Source organism: Dipodomys merriami, unplaced genomic scaffold (genome assembly GCF_024711535.1).
Source record: "Dipodomys merriami isolate MVZ:Mamm:240054 unplaced genomic scaffold, mDipMer1.0.p SCAF_7, whole genome shotgun sequence".
Classification (NCBI taxonomy): Eukaryota; Metazoa; Chordata; class Mammalia; order Rodentia; family Heteromyidae; genus Dipodomys; species Dipodomys merriami.
The window spans coordinates 22,966,557-22,992,408 of NW_027206290.1; the positions used below are offsets into that span (position 1 = coordinate 22,966,557).

Consider the following 25,852-nt stretch of genomic DNA (forward strand, 5'->3'; position numbering starts at 1 on the left):
TTAAAAAATTCTAAAAAACAATAGAAACCAAGAGGTGCTACATGTCTTGTGTGATGCATCTCTGGATTTTTTCTTTTCTCGGAGGAATAAATAATTATCCTATTTGAGCTGGTCTCACTCACTTTTCTGTATTATGACTTATAACTTGTTTTCACAGGGCCCACGAGGATACTAGTGAGCAACTGGATGTGCCAAACACCAACACTCCAACCAACAGAGTAAAATATTCATAACCAGCGTATGCATAAAAGCATTTGGGCTTATGTACTTAAAAGATAAATGGTAAGTCACATCAGCATAAGTTCGAATTTTCCATGAAATCCATCAAGATGTCAAATATCCTAAACCCAAAATTACTCATTTCAAAAAATGATCAATGGAAATTGTGTTGTGCCAGCACAGAAAACACACACACACACACACACACACACACACACACACACACACACGAAAAAAGAAAAATATGATTCACTTTAATCTTCATTGATTGACTACTAATAGTTTTCTCCAGTTAAGGAACTGACATAAATGTTTTACAATACAGTACATGATGGGAATAAATATGTACTCAGGGAGCCTTTGTAAACTGCTTTGTTTTGCTTTTGGATTTTGTTGTTGTTATTTGGAATGCTTCCATAGACCATCTTTTCCCATGTTTCACACCTCCAGCCATTCTTTGTGAAGGCCTCCCTGCCAGGCTGTGGTAGATGACACACTTTTAGGTTCCCAAGTGCAGAACACTTCATCAGTAGTCTCTGAATTAATAGTTTCCTTGTTATGATTACTTTTTAGCTTACAGGTGAGAAAAGAGCTGGCTCTCCCTACCCAGGAAGCAATTTTAACAGACTTGACTGATGAGTCTATATCATTCATCATTGCTCTGCTTTCTCAATGGTCGGCAAAAGTATAACATCACCATTTATGCGTGTAATTCAAGTTTTTCCTTTTTTTTCTTTCTTGGTGTATGTGTGTATGCCAGTAATGGGACTTGAACTCTGAGCCTGGACACTGTCCTGGAGCTCTTTTGCTCAAGGCCAGTGCTCTACCATTTGAGCCACAGCTCTGCTTCGTGTGTGCGTGCGTGCGTGCGTGCGTGCGTGTGTGTGTGTGTGTGTGTGTGTGTACTGGAGATGAACTTTTACTATCCTGGCTAGCTTCAAACTGCAATCTTCAGATCTCAGCCTCCTGAGTAGCTAAGATTACAAGTGTGAGTCGCTGGTTACCAGCATCTTTCTTGTCTAATTCTAATTACTGTTATTAAATAGTTGTATGAAGGAGCTACATTTCCATATGTCAGGTGATGAGTACAATGCCTTTAGGTCAATACTACCCCTTCTTTTGTTCTCCCCTTATCCCACCTTTCTTGTCTAGTTTATTATCTTTAAGTAGTTGTACAAAAGAGTTACCATTTAAGAAAGCAGTTTATGAATACAGTGCATCTTGATCAGTGTAATCTCTTTCAACATTCTCACCCATCTCTCCCAATCCACCCCTTCCCTCATTTTTCTTAACTTTGTAGGATATACATTGAGTTCTCGATTGCCTTCTCCATAATTTAAGGATTTCTGTATATATATTTTTGTGTTGAATCCATTTTGTGTTGGTACAAGAAACTGTGTACACTGAAAGAGGTCAGCCTTACAGAAAACTTTGTCATCACTCTGTTAGCCATAATATCTACAAAATTTCCTAATTCACATTACAGAATACTGGTTGAATTATTGAGGAAGAAACAAATCTCAGAGACTTTAAGGAGGTTCTAGGAGGATTTCATAACAGCTAATTCACAATCAATTGTAAAGAGATAGAAAATTGAGAATACCTCCCATGTCAACAACTTGTGATTAGAAAAATAAATCATAACCACAGATCATAAAAGTTGATATAGAGAACTGACTTAGGGAATAAAAATGTTTTTTTTTTTGGCACATTGCTGGAATATTGGTGTCATATCACAAATGACATATAGGCTAAAAAAAAATTTTGACAGTGAAATGTAGTTTGTTTCCAGTGCCTTTTAATTGTTGAATTTGAATGAAGTCCAGGCATCTTCTGGAAAGCTAGGATTTTTGCTTAATTGTGAGAAAATCACAGATGCTCTGGTACCAAAAATACAGTTTACAACTCAGAAATGTCAGTAACACTACTCCCATTATAATAGAAACTTCATGTTTAACATTTATCAACTTTATGTATTCTATTAAGACTGTCAAATTTATGTATTCCAATTGAAATCCAGTCTAAACTTCTCTGGTTGTATGCCCATCTGCCCTAGTAGACTTTGAGACTGTTAGATGTATTGATTGTGTAACTTGGATAAGGCAATGAATTAAACTATCTCCTTTACCAATGCACAAGCCATAAAGTCCTCCACCTACAGAAGACCAAAAGACAATGGCCAAGCCAAGATGACAACCAAGTCACCCAAAAGGCACCCACATATTTTGAATTATCTACTCAATTTTGTTGCCTAGAAGCCTACTTCTGATCACCATCCGTACATAAAAGTAGAATAAATCCAGATGCTAGTGTCTCATGCTTATAATCCTAGCTAATCAGGAAGGCTCAGATCATAGGATCAAGGTTCCAAGCCAGCCTGGGCAGATAAATCTAAGAAACTTTTTAGCTCAGGTTAGTTGAAATTCAGCCAACTCTGCATGAAAAAGCTGAGCTGGAATATGAAGCATGAGTTCAAGCCCCAGTACTCATTCATTCATTCATATTCATACACACACACGTACACACAGGCACACATGTATGTGTACAAACACATAGAAGAGGAATAAGGAGATATATTAATAATATAATTAACAGTGGGACATATAATAGGTCAGGAGCCCAGTGTTTCAAATATATTAGGTAAAACTACATGCCTTTTATTTCTTAAAGAAGGATTATATGATCCCTGTGCTTTAAACAATTCCCTGCACATTACAAGTTTTGCCATTATTATTAAAATACTCCTCGTGACAGAGATGAGTAAACTATCATCATCACCTTTCACACACAAAGTGTTTTAATCTTTCAACTTCATTTTGTCAGTTCAAAGTAAACGTCAATGTAATCTATGCTGTTGGGTAATTAGTAGTAGCTTCATGATGTTATTAACATTTATTGACATACAGTTATTATTTTATTCATGGAATATTTTGTAAAAAGAGCATACTGAATAACATCAATTACCTTTTAAGACTTTTCAGTGGGGTCTGCCACTAGGAAACAATCTAATCACTGCAATAACTTCCATATGTTTAACAAAAGCACTTCCAACAGTAAAGCCACCAGCACAACAATGTTTATCACAGCACTATTCACTATAGCCAACATATGGAATCAGCCCAGATGCCCCTCAATAAACAAATGGATCCAGAAAATGTGACATATATATACATATACACACACAATAAAATTTATCCATTAGAAAGAATATTATACATTTTTAAAGAACTGGAAATATTTGGAAAAATTATGTTAAGTAAGTCAGTCCCAGAGAAACAAAGGATCCATGATTAACCTTAAATATGAAAGCTGGATTTAGCTTACAAACTTGTAATACTTTAGATGATATGCAAGTATATACCAATATATTAACTGAAATACAATAGATTCAAGGGAGATTTTAAATAGTGTAATTCCTTAGAAAGGCAAAATCAAACTTCAGCAAAAAGAACGTCAGGAAGCAAGTACTTGAAAGGTGGTGGGGTCAAGAAGAAAAATAGTGAAGAGGAGAAGAGGGAAAGAATGTAGTCAAGAACACAAGCAACATATAGCCAATAAAATTAAGAAGTGTGAAGAAAGGGGTGGGTAGGGGAGGAATGGGTGAGACTATTGAAAGGGTTGACATTGATCAAGATAAACTGTATTCATAAATAGTAACTCCTTTGTACACCACCCAAACATAATAAAAATTAATAAATAAAAAGTAAAAAGGCACTTCCCATAACTAAATAGGTTCATATTTTTCTGACACTTAAGCTTACACAAACATATTTCCTCAAAGGACGATTGATATTTGGTTATAATTAAGGTAACTAGGGCAGCATAAACTGTGACCTAACAGAAGAAGTTCAGTGATGGATATCAACAAGTCTGTCAATTAACTATGGACAGAATTGAAGCACAGTTCATACTATGTATACATGTTTCGATGTGAGGACATGAAGGGTAGCTAATTCATTCATGAAGTAAAAGAACAACAGAAAGGACTACAAAAAGTCTGTATTTAAATCTTTAACAATATCACAAAGTAGAATGCCTCAGATTTCTAGTACCTTAGCGTTTCAATATTGAACATATATTTTTATTGGAAAAAAGTAAATTTTATTTTTACATGACACATAACTGCTAAAATGTAAGTTATAAAGCTGGATGAAGCAATTGATAACTTTTAAAAACACATACCCTATTTCTCACAACTTATAGATCACTTCTGCTTATGAATTTCAAAGCAGAGCTTCTTCAATAACCAGAATTTGAAATGAGAAAAAAAATTGGTGTAACAATGCAATATCTAACATAGATAAAGCTAGGGAATTGTCCTTAATTACTTGAAATATACTGATTAAAGCAAAATGTTAGTATCAACATGATCTTTTACAATCATTCCTTGGAAACCTTACAATCCATCTCAATTAACTTTCAAGCCCATAATTTGTTCACTTAAATTTAAACTACACATAGAAAACCAGAAATCCAAATATCTAGTGTTTTAAAATCTTAAACTTCAGGCAGACTTTACCAAAAAAAAAAAAAAAAAAAAAAAAGACACAAAACTCTGTGCTTCTCCAAGACTGCTAGGCAAATGGCCAAATACAAAATTAAAAATGTCCAAAAATTTGACAGATGAATAGAAATTTGAATGCTACCAGCAGATGAATTAAAAAGAGAAACAGCTAAATGTGTTGTTGCTTCTACAAAGGGAACTGTGAGGATTGAGGAGGGGTGAGAAATCAGCTCCAGTGAGAGCCAATGAGAACACGGATGACATCTCATCACTCCACATTCTGGGTACTTGACATTGGTAGTGCAGGATGCACTGACCTTGTACCAGTCAGAAAACACTACCCAATTCCCAACTGGTTCTTGATCAGCAAGTCACTGGAAGAATAGAAAAGGATGTTGTTTCTCCTTAGAAGTGCTCCTTTACAAGGAAAAAACAAAAACAAAAAACAAAACTAATAGGTGTCCTGCCTTCCTCTCTACCCGGGAGAACAAAACCACTGAAGACACCAACACCTTTAGACCATCATCAGCCCAGTGATCATTGTACCAGAGGAATTAATGCAGACTTTCACTGCCATTGATTCATCTTCCCTCTAAGATGCCACCTGTAGGGACCCAACATTTTTATCCTTTTGTTTTATCACTTTTTAACATATTTAGTATACTTTGTGGAAGATGTTACTTAAGCTGGAATGCAATGTCAACTCAGAACTACTCATTTCTGGGGGGGGGGGGGTGGTGTGTGTGTGTGTGTGTGTGTGTGTGTGTGTGTGTGTGTGTGTGTGTGTGTGTGTGTGTGTGTGTGTGTGTGTGTGTGTGTGTGTGTGTGTGTGTGTGTGTGTGAGACAGAGAGAGACAGAGAGAGACAGAGAGAGAGACAGAGAGAGACAGACAGGCAGGAATGTTAATAAACTTTTCTATATTTATCTTGTTAATCTGTCTTTAATAACAGAGGTCTATTCCAGATTCTATCCTATTCTTTTCTCTTAAGGATTATTATTACTCCCCTACAGTTCAGACTGGAAGCTTTTCTTAATCCAAAGTGGTTGGCATGGATATTCAAAGACACTGCTTTCCATTAATACCAGCATGAGTTTACATAGGAAATGTGATCCAAATTCTCCAAGAAAACTGACTCCAAGGATTAAAATTTATCAAACTCAAATTAAATTTATTTTTAAGCTCTCAGTTGTAATAGGAGGATAGTATTTAAGGGTTGACAAAGTCAATAATTACACAGGTTCTGGATTCATTTCATTTTGAGTAACACAGAACAAGACAGACTTCTCTGCCTTGAACACTGTAGCAGAAATTATAATTAACCAATGTGCACCTCTCTGTATTTGCTATCATCACATAATTAATTCAAAATTGTACAGAACGGAAGACGCAAAAGGGGCAAGGGTTAGGCTAATATAAATTAACCTTCGATTACACCCTTGTAATTACATTTTATTTTTACTCCTCAAATATGAACTGGTTGTCTTGGCAGTGACATCATTATTGTTATAACATTATGTAGAAGAAGAAAAAAAATGCCCTTCCTTCGGAGGTCACCAGTGAATCAAAGTTTTATAACATATTTTAAAATGTATATAAATGTGAAAGAAAGACATACAGAATTCAATACCCATTTCCAATCTTACAGTCTATTTTGCCCATTTCTTTTTCCTCATCTTTCCAACAACTAAAGATTCTACCCTGTGAGAGGTCAAAGTAGCCCAGCAAAGGGCAGAGTACTCAGCTGACACCATATTGGGAAGTGATGGATGGTATCTCCTCAATCCTCTTACTGCTGCCATCTGGTCTGTAGTAAAAGCCATTCAGACTTGCTTCATTTACACACGTGAAGGACTCCTTGAACAACGGAATATTAAGCAGACTGTTGAGTGATTCTGTGAATGCATCCAGTTAGGAAAAATGAGATCACTCTTGAAGGACTCCTCACTTAGATATTTCTCTGATTCCTAATTTTCATATCATGTATTTTAATGTCTGAATAAACAGCAACATAAAATGGAGCTCATATTCATGGGTTTTCGTTTCCAGTTCACGACTGACTTCAATCAAGCCATTTAACCTTTCTATGTCCTTAGTGTTACCATTTCTGAAATGGAGACATCTTCCTAAAACTGGAAACATGTTAAAGAGGGCACACACATAGAAAAATTAATGTACCTCACCTCTCCAGACTCTAACTCAGCCAGCTCTGTACCTGCCCTTGTCTTAACACCTGATCTATGTCAGCCAGAACAGCCCTCATCCATCTGTCCCTGGAAAAAAAGACCTCCCTCATTTTCTGGCCCCTAAACTACTGGATATTGAAGCAAACAATGAGACAGATGGTAAGAAAAATTATAGAATTGCATGTGCGTATGTTTGTGTGTATGCATGCGTGTGTGGGAGTGTGCATGTGTGCATATGTGCTGGTCCAGAGGCTTGAGTTCAGGGCCTGGGCACTGTTCTGTGCTTTTTTGCTCAAGGCTAGCACTCTACTACTCGAACCACAGCTCTACTTCTGGGGGGTTTTTGGTGGGTTTTTTTTTCTGTTTCATTTTGTTTTGTCTTGTCTTTTGTGGTTAACTGCAGATGAGCCTCATGCACTTCCTTGCCTATGCTAGCTTCTAACCAAGATCCTCAGATCTTGGTTACAAGATCAGGATTGCAAGTATAAACCACCGGCAGTCAGCTGTGGAATTTCTTTATTATCATTTACTAAACATAATCAAAATAACTGTGAAAAACTAAACCACTAAGGTTTGTGAGTGTGCATTTATAACATGCAGTGAGTGTGCATTTATAACATGCACACTTCAATCCCCAAAGCCATAAATCTGCATTGTCACCTCCAAGCCCTCGTCATGTTCTGTCCTGACTTATCATCTTCTGCTAATTTGCCTCTCTTGATCATTCCAGCTAAAACCCACAATGTAGCTAAGACACAGCAAACACTTACCATAAAACTGAAGGAAAGTTTGCCATACTTTGTTGATAGTCTAAGACAAACATGTCAGATTTCCCTCATGAGAAGCGTTGCAGATTTCAGGGTCTGGAGGATTTTAGATTGGTTCATAGAGTTCAAGTGAGAATCCCTAATTCAATGCTCCAAAATCCAAAAGGCTCCAAACTCCACCGGTCCTTGACAAGGCACCTCATAGGCTTTCAGTGTTCGCATCAAATGGGCAATTCTCAATGGGAGTCTTTTCTGACACAGAAAAGGAAGGGAGGCCTGCAAGTCATTCCCTGTCCCATTATCCTGCTTGATCTTTTCCAAAGTTCACAATACTCTCTGAAATAACAAAAATTTAAAAGATGTTCTTACGTCCTACCATGTCTCAACTCCGGTGCAATTTCCTTTCCTACGAATTAACACATATTTTTGAATGAGCAAAAGGATAAGGAAGAATGGATTTCTTCACATCCCAGATTGGCAAAAATCAGATTGGCAAAAAAAAAAAAAAAGGAAAAAAAAAAGATCAATAGGGCACTGGAGTTCAAACAATCAATGAGAGGAATATTAGTATTTTAATATCTAAGCGTAAGTGCATACTTGTCATGTGCCGGCACCGTATTTTCAATAACACGGTGCTTTTGAATATTCCCCTTCACATACGAAGCAACTGAAACATACAAAGGGTATGTGTCAGTTTTCCAACCACCTGTGACACCTAACAAAATCAGCTTCAAGAAGGAAACTGGGCTAAGGGTCTCAGAGACTTTTAGTCTGTTCTCAGCAGGCTAAACTTCTTTTAGGCCTGTTTCAAGGGAGAAACATCATAGACAAAGGACAAGGCAGCCATGTCACCTCATGGCAGCCAGGAGGCAAAGGACAGACAGGAAAAGGCCAGCACCCACAGTGACCTGATTCTTTCAAATAGCCCACGCTGGAAGTTACCATGGCCTCCTAAAATAGAACCACCAGCCTGGGACCATGCCTTCAGCCCAAGAGCCTATAGGAGACATTTTGATTTTAGTTATTAACTTTTTAGCTTTTAGCTCGAACTCAGGGCGTCATGTTCAGCTTTCTGGCTCATGGTTGGTGCTCTGCCATTTGAGTCATACCTCCAGCTTGGATTTCTGCTAGTGAATCATCGGAGATGTGCAGCTCAAGGATTTCTCTGCCTGAGTTTGGTTTTGAACTTTGATCCTCCAGATCTCAGCCTCCTAAATGGCTAGGATTAAAGTTGTGGGCCACCTGTACCCAGCTGGCCATTTTCTTTTTAAACTTTTAACAGCTGTGGTACTCACCAAGCTCAGAACTACAAAATGGTAGTGCTAATTCCAGAGCCTGGACTATTCTCTGCTAGTCTACACAGCCTTTTCATCATGATTAGGATAAATAATGAGCCATTATTTACTATCAATTAATATTATAATGGATCAAGTCAACTAGTCTGTCCTTATTCCTGACTAAATCTGAGATTAGTTTGGATGCAATATATGTTTCCAAAATAGCACTAATTTTGTTGTGATTTTATGGTTCATTAATATCTAATTTTCTTTAAAACTGCATCTAAGTCACTTATTTTCATCTCTTTATGCTAGCATTTTTATATTTTACTCTCCCATGAAAATTCTATTAGAACAATTGATTTCAAGAAAAATCCAATCTATTGAAGAACGTGGGGGGGGGGGAATGTTCAAATTCTCAATAATCAAACAATAACAAATTCAACCAAACTGATGGGAGTTTTTCACCTAATTATTTAAAAAAATATTAACACTGTACAGCAAAGGGTACCATTTTATTTATACCCATATACTCCTGGCTGCCAGATACATTGGTTACACCATCTGTACAATCTGAAAACCATTCAGGTCCTGAAAGTAGTCATGTCTACTATTAATAGTTACCATTCCAGGCTCCTACCATAGTCAGGGGATCTTATACAGGTACAAAGAGTAGTCTGAATATCTAAAAGAGGGTAAGAAGGTAGGGTAGAAGTTTTCTGCCTCAGACTCTGAATGAGGAGAATATCAAGTAACAAAGGGGAAAACAAGAAAGCGTGAATTTAAGGAAGGGCACTGAAGCACCAGCAGAGAGGAACAGGACAGCTGAAAGGGGACAAAAAGGAAAGGTGGCAGAGAAATTAGGAAATAGTATGTAGGTCTAGCTCCAGCAGTCTGCAGATGGAGAAGGGGAATTCTCTACCACAAGGTAATGCCAGTGGTCTCCTCCAAACAGAAGTGCTTACCAGGCTCTGGCATAAATCTACAACTTCTGAAATCCCTGCCAATACCTTCAGCTGGCGTCTGACCTCATTGATATGACAGGTCAACATCTGGCACAATCACCTTTCACTCCCCACTACCTAGAGAGCTGTAGGAAGGGACCTTGGGGGAGAGAGAAGACTCAAAGATGGTCAGCCCTGCCCTGGCCCCACCCGGTTAGAGCAGCTTCGGGCCTGAGGGCCATTTCAGAAAACAAAGCAGGTAGCTCAGATTACAGAATGGTCCATTTACATTAGCTGCTCCAAGCTAGGCCAGCTTTGAGATTGAGCCACCATTTAGAGGGTTGGGAATTGATCATCAATCTTTGATCGGGAAGTACGGGTACACAGTTTTCAGGCAGAAGACAGACACTAGGGGTAGAAGAAATAGAGAGGGAATGGTTTGGACTCTCATGAGCTGAAATATCTAGAAGTGGGGGGGGGGGGGGGAGGGAAGGAACGAAGAGACCAGCAGTCCCGCCCTGCCTGGAGGGGGTGGGGGTGGGGAAGAGATGCATTCTTGTTTTAGGCCAAATTAGAAAACACGGCCCTGCCGTTACCTCTGAGAAGTGCTTAGCTGCGTAGGGGTGGGAATTGTTTACGTTAGCTGCTGGCCTGTGGCCTGAAGCTGAGTTAGAGACTGAGTCTCACCCCGGGGTTTTAGCTGCGAAACAGCAACTTAGAACCCAGAGAGAATCAACAGAGGTTAGGGAGGGTCTTAGACCTGGGGCAAACTGAAACTACTAGAACCGAAACAGCGAATGGTCCAAGAATTGGTAACCCCACCCTCCCTGGCTAACAACCAGACACAAAGCCAGCCCAGTACTCTGTAAAATCAGCACACCCAGAGCTGGCAGCCAGGCTCCAAGTTTGGGAGACAGATAGATGATAGATGCTGGGGCCTGCTGTCTTGTGGAGCTAGGAGCTCTAAGTAGTAGGACTTAGGACTTACCAGATGCACTGTAGTCTCTGCTTGCCCCACAAGGTGAGTCCCCAGCTGGGCAAGGTCTGAAAGAACAGAGACTTGCTGACAGAACTCCTGAGTCTTTCTGTTCTCCACCCACCCATCCTGCAGAACTGAGTGCACTATTTGCTCCCCTACCATCCCTCACTGTCAGGCACATGGGGGAAACAACCTGTCCCCCAGGGATACCAAGAGTGTCCCTTGCAAACCAACTAGGGCCTTGGTAGGCCCACAGACTAAAAATTTGTGGGTGACCAATGGTAGTTTTCAGTACATTGTGAAGGCAAAGTTCTCATGTAAAAGCATCACAGAAGTAAACAACTGACTCTGCACCATCTCCACCATAGACCGTCATGTTACAACCCATCCAGAAGGGAATACAAGAGACTGCAGTGAGTTTTCCTCCATTGGATTGGTGCTTGGGCCTGGGTGCCCAGAGCATGGAAGTAAAACTGGCTACTAAGCTGTCCCTCATCAGTAGGGAGAAACTGCATTAAAATGATCCTTCTCCACAAAGTGTTATAAACACTCTACTGCAAACTTCAGCATCTGTTTATAATAAAGCTCTGAAGAAATCAGGAATAGAGGGAATTTGCCTCAACATTAAAAAGGCTGTGACAAATCCATGAAAACCTCCTACTAAATGGGGGGTGGGAGGGTGGAATAAAATTATTCCCTCTAATCTCAGGAGTGAGAAAACAGTATTCATTCTCCATACTCTTATTCAAGGCAATACTAGAATTTCTAGTCACAGCAAGAAGGCAAGAGAAAGAAAAGGAATCCAATCAGGAAAGAAAAAATTCAAATTATCACTATTCACAGACAACACAATTCTATACTTAAAAGACTATAAAGATCCTACCCCAAAACTCCTCAATTTGATCATTACTTTTGGCAACATAGAAGAATAAATAATTATGGGGCACTGGTGGCTCATTTCTGTAATTCTAGCTACTCAGGAGGCTGAGATCTGAGGATCATAGTTCGAAGCCAGCTGGAGTAGAAAAGTCTGTGAGCCACTTATCTCCCATTAACCACCACAAAACCAGAAGTGGTACTGTGGCTCAAAATGGTAGAGTGCTAGCCTTTAGTGAAAAAGCTCAGGGACAACACTCAAGGCCTGAGTTCAGCACCCACAACTGACAAAAATAAAAAGAATAACAATCAACATACAAATACCAGTAGCTGTTTTATATATTAACAACGAACAGGCTGAGAAAATGATCAGGAAAATAATTCCATTAACAACAGTCTCAAAACAACAACAAACAACGAATAAACCTAGTTATACACCTAACCAAGGTAGTGAAAGACCTCTGCAACAAAAACTATACAATTTTGGACAAAGAAATCAAAGACACCCCAAAATGGAAAGAGTCCCATGTTCATGAATTAGCAGGAAGAAAACCCTGGAAATGGTCATCCTACTAAAAGCAACATACAGATTCAATTCAATGCCCATGAAAATCCCATTCATCTATGCAGAAATAGAAAAGTTACTGCTATAATTCACCTAGAAGCACAAAAGACCATAAATAACAAAAAGCAATCCTAAACAAAAAGAGCAAACTTGAAGGTAGCCCAATATGGACCGCAAATAATACAACAGAGGCATAGCAACAAAAGGTACATAGTACTGGCACCAAAACAAACATGAAAACAAATGGAAAAGAACAAAATACCCAGAAATTTTAAAAATGCAACCACGGCCATCTAATCTATCACACAAGAGCAAAAGCATACAATGGTGCTAGGAAAGTTTGTTAGCTGCTGTCTAGGACTGAAATGAGACCCGCACCTTGCTCTAAAATCACATCCTATACAAAAGTCACCTCCAAATGGAATAAAGATCCAAAAACTTTGTAACTGCTAGGTAACTCTGAAGGATATACAAACAAGTTATTATTTCCTGGATAAGATGCCAATAGCCTGAGAAATAACAGCAAAAATAAATACAACTGCATCAAATTTTAAAGTTTCTGCACATTAAAAGAAATAAAGACTGGAATCAAGAGTCAGTCCATCAAATGGGAAGAAAATCTTGGACAGCTATTTTATTTATTAATAGCCAGAACACTCAACATACCCCAAAAATTTAAACAAGAAAAGGACAGAAACCCAACTAATAAACCAACAAATTGAACACACAGTTGTAAGAAAAATAAATACAAATAGCTAATAACTACAGGGAGAAATGTTCAAACAGAAATGAAATGTAAACCAAAACTAAGATTCTATTTCTTTCTAATCAAAATGACAATTTTCCAGAAAATATACAATAAATTCTGATAATTGTTCATAGAAAAAGGAACTGTCATACACTGTTGGTGGGAATATGAACTCATTCCAATCATTACAGAAGCTGTTCAAAAGCCTAATAATCTATCACATTGCTTCACCAAATACATGTGTGTGTATATATGTGTGTTGACACATACATAGGCACCAATGAAACTCAGTAAATGCTATTTGAAAAAGATGGAAGAAGTAGAAGTATACTAGAGGAGGTAAACTTCTTTCAAGTCTACTGCATACATATATGGAAACACCAAAATGAACCTCCCATACAATGTATGGAAGGGAAAAAAATAGTTTAAGATTCAGCTTGTTATCCTTAGGAATAGCATTGCAGAGATAATAGACAGTGATTTACATGAACCATAGAAGAATTTTCCTCTGCAAATAGGTTCTCCTCTTTCCAAACAGACAGAGGGTTAAGCAGGCTAATGTTTCAGAGATGAGACTGGAAGTAAATGTAACTTTAAAATGTTATGTAAACCCAGGACTATTTAAGTTGGATGTGTAATCCAAGGAAGAAGAATGATTTATTACTTTTCTCTGAGGAAAAAAAAATACATTGATTCAAAAAATGTTCCATTTGAGGTACATTCTTCTACCTAATTATTATTGTTTTCTTTCTTCTACAGAAAGAAAATGAAGATTACGCACACATGTGTTTTTATGTACACAAATGCACACAACCATAACAATCACACTTTCCAAGGTAAAAGCAGCCTATGGTTTTCTTTTGTGTTTTGTTTTTTTTCTACTGGGACTGAGGCTTGAACTTAGCACCTGGATTCTGTGCCTTGGCTTCTCACTTAAGACCCGTGGTCTACCATTTGAGCCTCACCTCCTCTTTCACCATTTTGCCAGTTAATTAGAAATAAATCTCATGGACTCTCCTGCCTGGGGTGGCATGGGATTATGATGTGCAAATCTCTACCATTTGAATTGCTAGGATCACAAACATGAGCCACAAACTCATGTAAAATAATACTTTTGGAATAAATTCTTCCAGAGTGAGTGGTTCTTGTTGGGCAGGGTGGTAACAGAAAAAGGTTTTAGGTCATAACATATTGCCCTTAAGACAATAACCTGAACTTTTGAGATGTTTTCCATTCAAGATAACAAACTGAGCCAGGCACAGGTGACTCATTCCTGTAATCCTAGCTATTCAGGAGGCTAAGATCTGAGGATGGAGGTTCAAAGCCAACCCAGGGAAGGAAAGTCTGTGAGACTCCTCAATTAACCACCAGAAAACCAGAAGTGGTGCTGAGGCTCAAGTGGTAGAGCACTAGCCTTGAGCTGAAGAGCACAGGGACAGTGCCCAAGCTCAGAGTTCAAGCCCCACGACTGACAAAAATAATAAGATAATAAGCTCAAGTGGTCTAAAACCTCAACAATCAGGAATAGGTCCACAAATGGGTTCACTTCCTGCTTCCTGTCTCTGTATCTGGGATGCTGGTCACCTTAAAAGCACGTATCTAAAAACAATTCTGTTGAAGCACAAAGGTGAACTGTGCAGAACTGAAATACCATCTCACCGAAGTAACCTTCTCAGATATATTTTCGATATAATTTTTTTTGGAGGGAGAAGGCTATCCTGGAACTGGCACTCTGGCTTCACTTTCTTGCTCATGGCTAGCTCACCCTCCAGTCCACCAGTATTTTGCTGGTTAATTGGAGATGTCAGTCTCAGGCACTTTTCTAGAAGGGCTAGCTTCAAACTGCACTCATCTAGCCTCCTGAGTAGCTAGGATTACAGGCATGAGCCATCATGCTCCAACATAATTCTCAAAGAAGAAATGTGTTGATGCATTATACTTAGTAATTGACTACAAAAAACAAAGGGAGTTTCTGATAAGAGGAAAATTGGAAAAATGTTTCCCGTCTCCTCTGCACGCAATCTTAAGCTGCTACTTGTTTCACAAGGAGGTATTTCCAATTGAAACAAGAAGGCAAATAAAGAATTCCCTATGTCTAAAATTAGTTAGGAAAAAGTACCTCACACATAGTAAATGAAGCACAAAATCATTATTTCTGGGCTAGTAGGACTGCTAGGATTACGTATTTGTGTGTGTGGGGGGGAGGTTATCATTTTCCTTTCTGCATCTTTTAAATCTTCTGTAATGATCATAAAAGTAATTTAAGAATTAAACCAGGGGGCTGGGAAGGTGGCTCAGTGGTAGAGGGCTTGCCCTGCATGCATGAGGCCCTGGGTTCGATTCCTCAACACCACATAAGCAGAAAAAAAAAAAAGCCAGAAGTGGCACTGTGGCTCAAGTGGTAGAGCACTAGTCTTGAGCTGAAGAGCTGAGGGACAGCACCCAGGCCCAAAGTTTAGGCCCATGACTGGAACCCCTCCCCCCTCCCCCACAAAAAAAAAAAGAAAAAAAAAGAATTAAATCAGGAAATGGAAAAAAAAAGTTCAACTTGATGCACCAAGATGAACATTTTTGACACAGTTTATCTCTAGGGAACCAATGGAAAAACTGCAAGCTTTTTCTTCTTTAAATTATAGAGGATTTCGATTTTTATTTTAACCCCCCTCTCCTTCAATATATGAAATGGAAGAATATCTGGACGAAGACTTCCAAAACTTTCAGGTCATTTTGGAACAAGAATGAAAGAACTAATGAATTCCCCAGTGGGGCTGGAACTCCCACTGTTTGTGTCCTGGTTTTCAGTGTTGATTATCAAACAGCAGCCAGAGTTCCATCTCCTCCTTTGAATCTGGTTTGAATCTTTAGTTAAAAATAGCATCCAAGTAACACAAAATGTAAATTGATTATTCTGAAACATCTTCACAAAGAACTCCAACCATCTTAGTAGGACTGAAATTTCCTGGTATACTCAGACAAAATTAAAGTTTAGTGCAAAAAAAAGAAAAAAAGATTGTGTTTTTATTCCATATTTTTTTAAAAAGAATTCAGGAAGAAAGTTGTTGTTGCTGAAACCAAATACAAGGTTGGATACCAGTGGCTCACATCTGCAATCCTAGCTACATAAGAGGCTGAGATCTGAGGATGGTGGTTCAAAGCCAGCCCAGGCAGGAAAGTCCATGAGACTCTTATTCCCACTAAACTACAGAAAAAAAAAAAAAAAAAAAAAAAAGCTGGAAATAGAGTTATAGCTCAAGTGGTAGAGCTCTAGTCTTAAGCAAAATGAAGCTCAGGAACAGTGCCCGGGCCCTGAGTTCAAGCCCCAAGACACAGACAGACAGACAGACAGACAGACAGACAGACAGACACACACACACACACACACACACACACACACACACACACACACAAATCAAATACTTATATACTTAAGAGCATCCAGGTAACACAACACATTAATTGATTATTCCGAAACATCTTCACAAAGGACTCCAACGATCTTAGTAGGAAGTATGTGAAGTTTATTAAACTCCTCTATCTGGTATAAATGACAAACTAAATCTTGCCTGGAAGGCAAATGGAATAGTGGTAACAGGAGCACATGTCAACATTTCACAGATAGGAAACTGGCCTTTTTCCAAACAATTTCACCACTGCCATATTTTATTACAAACCATCTTTAAAATCCTGGGCTGGGAAGGTGGCTCAGTGGTGGAGTGCTCACCTTGCAGGCATAAGGCCCTGGGTTCGATTCCTCAGCACCACATAATCAGAAAAAGCCAGAAGTGGGTGCCATGGCTCAAGTGTTAGAGCACTAGCTGAAGAGCTGAGGGGCAGAGCCCAGGCCCAGAGTTCAGGCCCCATGATCGACAAAAGCAAAGCCAAAAACAAATGAAAGGTTGATCTATAGGAAAGCCACTGGAACCTCCACAAACTCTTTTCAATGGCTGATTTTGACAAGGTCAGAGAGCAAAGCAAAGCATCAAACTTGGGGAGTGATCCCATGCTACCCCCTCTCTTGAGATATTTGTTTTAATTAACAAATAGCAAATGTTCATTCTTCCACTGTTCTGCTGCAGACTTTCACATGCTGTTGTCATTAGACCTGCTAACAGGTTTAAAATCTTAACATGATACAATAGTCCATTTACTCTCACTCAAAGAATTTCACAAGGGCATACTTAGAAAAGCTCATTCTATGTAGGCAGAATGAGCAGGGGAAGAAGTTTTTTCAAGAGAAGGAGAAGTGGGGACTGGTGACTAGGGCAGACCAGCAGAGTGGGATGAGAAATAAAGCATGCGGGAGGGAGATGCAGTTAAGGCTTCATCCAAGATCTCCATCTGTATAAATCAGGCCGGGGTTGACATGTAATTTTGTGTGGGTCCCCTGAGACGTGGCCCTCGGGACTTAATTATTGATGAAGAGATTTTTCTTCAAAGTGGCCCAGTCAAGAGTGTCTCAAGGGGACATTCATAAGCACTCATAATATCAATTTCCAGGCACCTGGGAGGTGGCATGCAGATTGTCTCTTTAATTATTACCACAGAGGTAGAAGAGAGCAACAACAGGAGTCTACAACCAAGCTAAAATTTGCAAAGACATCACATCACTTTCGAACTCGCATCAAAAGTTTTACATCTGAGTGATGTTTTAGAAGGGGCACCCTTTATTTACCTTCTGGTGCAGACTGGGTTCCATTCTCTGCGAGGAGCTGAAAGTTACTCATAAACGAACATGGTATGCTCATAGAAACTAAAAGATCATAAACAACTTTTCCTTGGAGCTTGTGTTTTCTTAGAGAGAAAAACAAGAGCCCTATAATTAGTAGAAAAAAAGGTATCTTTGTTTTATTTCTGTAGGCATTTTTCAGAAAAGAATAATAACAAATCCCTTCAAATTTTCTATAATGGTACCAAAAATAATCATTTATATCCACGCATCAGCCCTGATCTAGTCTCAAAATTCACCCCCAAATTGGGGTGAGCTCTAGATTTAAATCTCAATTGGCTATTTAATGAGTGTACATAGTTCTCTGGACAAATCCCATGCCACCTACTTCTTTTGTATTTATTCAAGCCTCCAGAAAGCTGGTTAATACAACAGGTTTTAAAAATATATTTTGGACAAGGTATAGTGGTTTAGAACTTTAATCCCAGTTACTTGGGAGGTAGAGCTTAGAGGGATTATTGTTCTGGCAAAAAAAAAGCTAACAAGCTACCTTATCAACAAAAAGCTGGATGGAAAGGCTTCACATTCTTCAAACCAGAAGAGACTCAGAAGTTCTAAGTAGAGAAATCTCTATGCAGAATTACTCCAAAGTAGGGAGAGGGGACAAGGGAATAAGTAAAACTGTTCCTGAAAAAAAATAACTGAAAAGGAAAGAGCTAGGGTATGGCTCAAGTGGTAGAGCGCCTGCTAGCAAATGTGAGGCCCTCAGTTCAAACCCTAGCACTGTGTGTGTTTAAGAAAATGAAAATTTTTAATTTGACCTCCGTTACAGAACTTCCTCATCTGTAATGTTGAAAAGTGAAATTCAGTAAATTTTTCATAATGCATGCATGCAACATTTATGAATCTACAATGAATTCTCCCATTAGTCTTTTAATTACATTAATTCTTCCCTCCCTTGCAAACTTGAGATCATCTTGGTAGGCTTTAGTATTCTCGGAGTCTAACCAATTCTATCCAATTTCTATTTATACAACACACAGAACATATTCTTAAAGTATATATTTAAGGTTGGATATACTATCTGGATCATATGCTGTATTTAAACATTTTATGCATCAAGCATGTATCATATTTAATCATGTTATTTTATGTATGAAAGATTATGCATTAGTCCTCATATCTATTACAAGAAAAGTAAATTAGATTCAATACACTTTGCAGAGAAAGAAATGACAGTTTGAGGGGAAAGGTTGACCTCAATTACACAAATAAACAAATAATAGAGATAGGATTTGAACTCAGGCTTACTTGAATGCAATCTTGGTGAAAGATATTAATCATGAAATAAAGATATTAATCATGAAAAAGCTTGATTTTGCAAAATACAAAATAAATTGCTTAGTCCCAAACACTAATAAACACTTCAATATGTCTAACCATCTAAAAAAAATGTTTTAGGTTGAGTTAAATGCAGCCATTTTACATCAACTAGCATAACAATTTAAGAGCAATGAAAGCAGTAATAATTATAAGCCATAGGAAAGACATAATCTATTAAGAGTATTCTCTGCAATATAACCGCCTCTGAGATGGCTAGGAGCCCCCACATCATTGACATGTGAGGCCCCAAAGCCACTTTTGTCTCCAAGCAGAGGATTAAGAGCAAATGACATCCAGAAGGTAAACATGTCACATCTGAAAATCGACATCCTCATAATAAATCTAGAGTCAACAATTGCTTTACAATTTTAAAGTCAAAATGTCCATGTAGCTAAGAGGCAAAACAATAAAACTGTGCCATCTTGCTTTTCAAGCCTCTTTGTGCTCAAGGCTAGTGCTCTACCACTTTGAATCATACAAACCATGTATGGTTTTTGAGTGGTAAATTTGAGATAAGAGTCTCAGGAAGGCCTTACTGCCTAGGCGGGCTTTGAACCATGATCATTAGATCTCAACCTCTTGGGGTAGGTAGGATTTCAGGCATGAGCTACAGATGCCCAGCCCTTGTGCTGTCTTAAAGAACTTGGTAACACAGAAATGGAAGGACAAAGGTTAAACAAATGCAGCAGTAGTACTCGCTAGGCACTATGTTGAAAATGTGTGGGTAGGAATGGGAAGGAAAAACTGGGAGAGAAAGAAGGAAGAGGTGATACCATCCCAAAAGAAATGTACTCATTACCTGACTTAAGAAATGGTAACCCTTCTGTACATTACCTTTATAATAACAATTTTTTAAAAAAGCTTGGTAACATCTTAAACTCAAGTAAAGATATAATGGCTGAGAGATCATACAACTATATCCATCATCTGACTCTAGATCTTCTTCGTATTTTTATTAATTCCTTATTATTACAATTCACTTTGGAGATGTAGAATTTTCTTCTAGAATTTAAGAAAGGAGACTATTGAATTCTAGTACATTTTACAATTAGGCAATCAGTCAACATTATCTGCTATCATTAAGAGTAAACAGACCCAATCTAAAAATCTCCCTAGTGACAGATTCATCATTACTCATTAATCTCATAGTTTTTAATTAAACGACTACACCTAATCCTCTGGAATCATGTGCAAGAGATAGAATTCTTAAGAAACTGTAATGACACTGCAAGCTGGTCGTTTGTGCCTATAATCCTAGCTACTCAGGAGACTGAGAGCTGAGAATTGTAGTTAGATACCAGCCCAGACAGTAGTCTTTAAGACTCTTTCTGTCCAACTAATGAGTAAAAAGCCGTATGTGGCAAGGTGGTAGAGCACCAACCTTGAGGGGAAAAAAATAAGGGATAGTTCCCAGGTCCTAAGTTCAAGTCCCAGTGCTACCAGCACATGCATATAATGACAAAAATAAGCTATAATGAAACACATTTAACTATAGAAATGTCCAGTGCTTTATAATACAAAGGGCAAAGGGCTACCAAGATAATTAGTGATACAAACACACACACACACACACACACACACACACACACACACACACACACACAAACCACAGTACAGGTAAACACCTTACAAAAAAGAAACATTGAAGTAAAACTAAGCATGGCCCCAAACAGCTTAAAGTTAGAGGAATGAGTATATGTTCAACAATTAAAACTCGTAACTTTAGAAAACAGAAAAAAAAACTTTAAAAGCTTTAATAAATCCAGATTTCATTTCTACAATGTCTAGAGTGCCCAACCAATATAAAAGAAGAGACCACATGATTATTGCTTATATACTAAGTATAAATATATATATATATGTAAATAAATACCCCAATAGTCTCTAAAAGTAGAACTCATTCTTTTTTTGGACCCTCCTCTATCCCCTGGAGCAAAATTATAAAGGGTGTTTTGAAATATTGTTTTAGTTATCCCTACCAATTTATAACTTATGAATTTCCTTTTTCTTTTCCCAAAATATGCTGAAAACTCATTTTTCTCATCATTTCTCTGTGCCTCGATTTTTTTCAACATTTATCTCATTTGCTTAACTAATAATAAATATAGGAACTTGTCAATTGCCTTTTCAAATGAATAGAAGTCACAGACATAATTCAAGAGACATTTTTCTTTATGACTTCCAGTTGATTCTATGGACTTTGGACCAGCATCCCTTTTGTAGGGAGCATAAATCTGTGAGAGAGAGAGAGAGGGAGAGGGAGAGGGAGGGAGGGAAGGAAGGAGAGAAAGAGAGAGCCACAGCACTACTTCCAGCTTTTTGTGCTTATGTGGTGCTGAGGAATCGAACCCATGGCTTCATGCATTCAAGGCAAGCACTCAACCACTGAACCACCTTCCCAGCCCTGAAAGTTTTTTAAAATACTGTTTTGTAACTCTGTAGTAGCTCCGTCAATAGGCTTTGCCTTGTAACTGGAGGCAAGCAGCACAGGAGAGGCCAGCAACATAGGCTTGGCTGTAAATACCAAAAGTGCCAGCAGCTCCCAAATACCCAAGAGGTTGTTGCAAATGAATGTGCCGCATATATTCTCATAGTCTAGTCTCAATGATACTCATCAGGAGAGGGGAAGATATCGAGCAAAAGCCGACTCTTGAAAATCATTCTTGCTTTTCAAGGTGCAGATATTGACATCATATCGGCTGGCAATCCAATCACAATGAAAAAGGACTGTGTGGTTGTTGCTGAGGTCAGGGGAAATATCCAATGTCCAATACTGACCTTCTCTGAAACCTTCCCAGGAGAGCTGGTATTCAAAAATCACCCTTCACCTTTTATAAACTTTGGATTCGATGGGGCAAAAAAAAAGTCCCACAAAGTAAAATCCCTTTCAAAACTATATAGCTAGTGTTAATAAACTTCAGACTACTAATTGATTGTGTTGGTGGTGATTTGCCTGAGATTCAATTTCCTTCATTTTTGTTTATTCTTTAACATGATTGTACTTTTTTTCCTGGCCATAAGCTGTCAACTTGTGACATCTACTTATTATTCTATTGCTAGTTTCTTTAGTTAACAGATAATGCAACAGTAGCTTAAGGAAAGTATTCCACTTACCAAACTAACTTTTCATAAAGAACAAAGCTAAACCATGACAGGCAGCTAGATCCAAAGGCCATGCTCTGAACCACAAGAATGCATGAGAAAAAGAAGAGCTGATTTATGCAATTGCTATGATTACAACAAATAGAACAAACACAAATACTGCATCTTGTCTGTGCCTGACTTCCAGTGCAAGCATATTCTACCTCTACATATTTACACTGTCTGTGATAGGATATTAGACTGAGACTAGAAATTAAGACTGAGCCCACAGGCCATTTTGTCTATCACAATAACTTTTGTGCCCCAGGAACAAAGTTATTTCTTGGCTGTTTGTGAAATCTGAGATTTCCTAAGAAAAGTTAAATCACTATGGCAGTGGTCACTACCAATGACTTCTGTTTTGTTTATATGCACCAAGCACTTTAGCAACATGCCCTTATCACATTTATTATTTGCTTCAGACCAATAATGTTTGAAAATATTCTACCTCTACATATTTACACTGTCTGTGATAGGATATTAGACTGAGACTAGAAATTAAGACTGAGCCCACAGGCCATTTTGTCTATCACAATAACTTTTGTGCCCCAGGAACAAAGTTATTTCTTGGCTGTTTGTGAAATCTGAGATTTCCTAAGAAAAGTTAAATCACTATGGCAGTGGTCACTACCAATGACTTCTGTTTTGTTTATATGCACCAAGCACTTTAGCAACATGCCCTTATCACATTTATTATTTGCTTCAGACCAATAATGTTGGAAAAGATTTACTTGCTCTTCCACGTATTGAGGCTCACACAGTGATCATAATTGGATCAATCTCTCTATAGTGGTTTTAATAAGTGGATTCAGGGAAAGCATTCGAATCTGATAGAAAACTGAGCCTTTGTAATTCAGTCTGAGCACAAAAATGAACTTTGGTAAATCAATAGGATTAACTGAGACATCTATGCTCGAGTGTGTTCCCCTAGGCTTAATGTATTTTTCCTCACTGCATTATACTTTAATGATGAATTTCATGCTCTTTCATGGTGTTTTAGCTGGTGACTCATAGGTACTACATTGAAGGAAAAGTGAGGAATCATGTGTGATGAAAGATGTGAATGATTAAAGTCACATCTTATGCTCAACATGAAAGCTGCAGAGGTCTCAATATCACCGTTCTAAATTACAGGTCATTATCAGGAAAACCGGCCACATACAGTAAGGTTAGATGAAGCTGAGTGCAGTAGAAAGACTTGGATTTCTTAAATGTGTTTGGCTAAAGCTATATAAAGTTGAACAGGAACCAAGACTGAACTGGAATCTTTTCCTTAAAGAACTGATTTCAAAGACAGTTGCAAGAGAGGAACAGAGAAAGAAATCGACTAAGCTGGTAACATTCTGAAGCAGCCAAATGCCCATTCTTGGACACTCAGATTTCTAATATCAATACGGTCTGATGCCCGAACTTTTCTATTTGACTTGGTTTACAAAGAAGAATATGGTTAATTAAATCAGTCACCAGAATCTAAAAGGGCTGTGGTTTAAATCAAATATGGCACTTTTTTAAAAACCATGAACACACATGAATATTTCATCAACTCAATCATATAGATCAATATCCAGAGGCAGTATGTATCTAGAAGAGAAATCAGAAGTAAACTGAATTAGAGATATCCACCTGATAGGCTTTGAAACTTGTTCCTAAAATTGATTTTTTTCAAAGCAAAGCATGGAGAAAACAGAGCCAGCTTCCCTCCAAAAGAATACAAAGTTTCTTCCATCAACGCACATGCAAGCTGTAGTAAAAACAGCTATTCTGCAAACAGGTGGTTTTTCAACTTTCCCTTAAGGAAGGAGAGGGGAAGGAGGAGAAAGGAGAGAAAAAGAGAAAGGGAGGAGGATTCTATTGCAGCCAGAGACGCGAAGAAAACACTCAGACAAAACAGAACCAACCCAAACAAGCAGTTTGCCTTAACTTGGATCTCTGCTGGGCCTGTGCTATACTCCTGGTCCTCATTAAGGTAAAAAGGGAGACCTCAGCGAGAAAAGGCTTGGTGGATGTCTGTCTGCCCGAGGGTACAGCACTTTTTAGGTCGTTCCTACTTTGTTTTCTACTCCCCCCCCTCGCCCTGGGGGGGTTAAATGATTTCATAAACATGGCTAAGGAAAGCCTGCAGGCTGGCACCCCGGCGGCCTTTTCTTCCCCTCACCTGTGCAGATCACCAGATGCATCAATCTCACGTGGGGGCAACGCACAGGTGTCCCTGAAAAAAAAAAACCCCACCTAGGGGAAGAGATGGGGGGGAGGACCGGGTAGAATGGGTGCGCTCCGGTCCCCTACCACTCCGGATGTTCTGGGTGCGGGGATGGCGGGGGGGTCACTGCCACTCCGGGGGCCAGGACAAGACGCGCTCCCCTAACACCCGATCCAAAGTCAGCAGTCCCCACGCACGGGGCACCCCTGCAGTCCCCGCCCAGGGAAAGTTTCCTCTCCGTCTCCCCCTCTTCCCAGGCCGGACGCAGCGGCCCCGGGGGAGGTTGGGGGGGGGGTGGAGAGGTGGGGGAGAGCTGGGCCGGGATTGGGGGAGTCCTCCCGTGCCCGGCGAGCCAGCGCGGTGGGTACCTCGATGTCCGGCGTGTCCTTGCTCAGCACCGGGGCCATGGCCGTCCCGGTGGTGGTGGGGGTCCGCTCGGATGCGTCCTGCGAAGTCCCGGGTGCTCCAGCCAGGAACAAGCCGAGTGACAGCTCAGCGAGCTGGAGCGCAAAGACAGCGGGAAGCCCAGGACCCCGGGCGCGGGGCGGGGTCTCGGCGGGGACACGCCCCTGTGGGCGGGGCCAGGCGCGCTGTTTTTCCCTCCCCAGAGGCCCCGCCCACCCCGCGGCCACACCTCCTCTACCCCAGCTCGGAGCTTGTTTTCCTCTGGGCTGCAGGGACAATGGAAGGAGGGAGGGAAGGGGGCGGGGAGGGAGGCCTGGCACGCGGCTCTGGCCTTTGCTCCCGAAATTGGAAAAGGCTGAGCTAGATAGGCAGGCATCAAAGTCCAGGGATTGCTGGAATTCAACCGTGGGTGGGGCGCCACAAGGAACAAATTGTTCTTTTGATTTCCTCTCCTGGTTGTTGAACCCCACAAGGTGTAGAAACCTGGTCTGTGGGACACTGGATCAAGGAGAACTTCCTACAGGGGAAGAAGAAGCCAGCGTCCCTCCAGCCAGCCAGCAAATGAGTGACCACGACTTTGGAGCTGAGGGTGTGTTGTGTGTGTGTGTGTGTGTGTGTGTGTGTGTGTGTGTGTGTGTGTGGCTGAGGGTGTGTGTGTGTGTGTGTGTGTGTGTGTGTTTGGGGCTGAGGGTGTGTGTGTGTGTGTGTGGCTGAGGGTGTGTGTGTGTGTGTGTGTGTGTGTGTTTGGGGCTGAGGGTGTGTGTGTGTGTGTGTGTGTTCTGTTTTTTTCTGGGTAGTTTATTGGAGAGAAAGAGTCTTGTGGAATTTCCTACCCAGGCTGGCTTTGAACTGTCTTCTTCAGAACTCAGCCTCCTGAGTAGCCAGGATTACAGACATGAGCTACTGATGCTTGTCTCTACTTACTTCTTTTAAGACACTGTACCCTTTGGCAAGACTGTGAACACTTTGGCCTCCCTTTTGTTATTAATTTTT

At 39.6% G+C, this 25,852-nt stretch overlaps 1 protein-coding gene across 3 annotated transcripts in view; it reads right to left on the reverse strand.

The window, feature by feature from the left end:
- Positions 1-25,000, reverse strand: part of Dpyd (dihydropyrimidine dehydrogenase) — a 709,900-nt gene extending 684,900 nt beyond the window's left edge. For all 3 annotated transcript variants that reach the window (XM_070007768.1, XM_070007767.1, XM_070007769.1), the window contains exon 1: positions 24,823-25,000. In XM_070007768.1, the coding sequence (XP_069863869.1) occupies positions 24,823-24,861 (39 nt within the window). In that variant the 5' untranslated portion in view covers positions 24,862-25,000. The remainder of the gene's footprint in view (positions 1-24,822) is intronic.
- Positions 25,001-25,852: the final 852 nt, after the last annotated feature.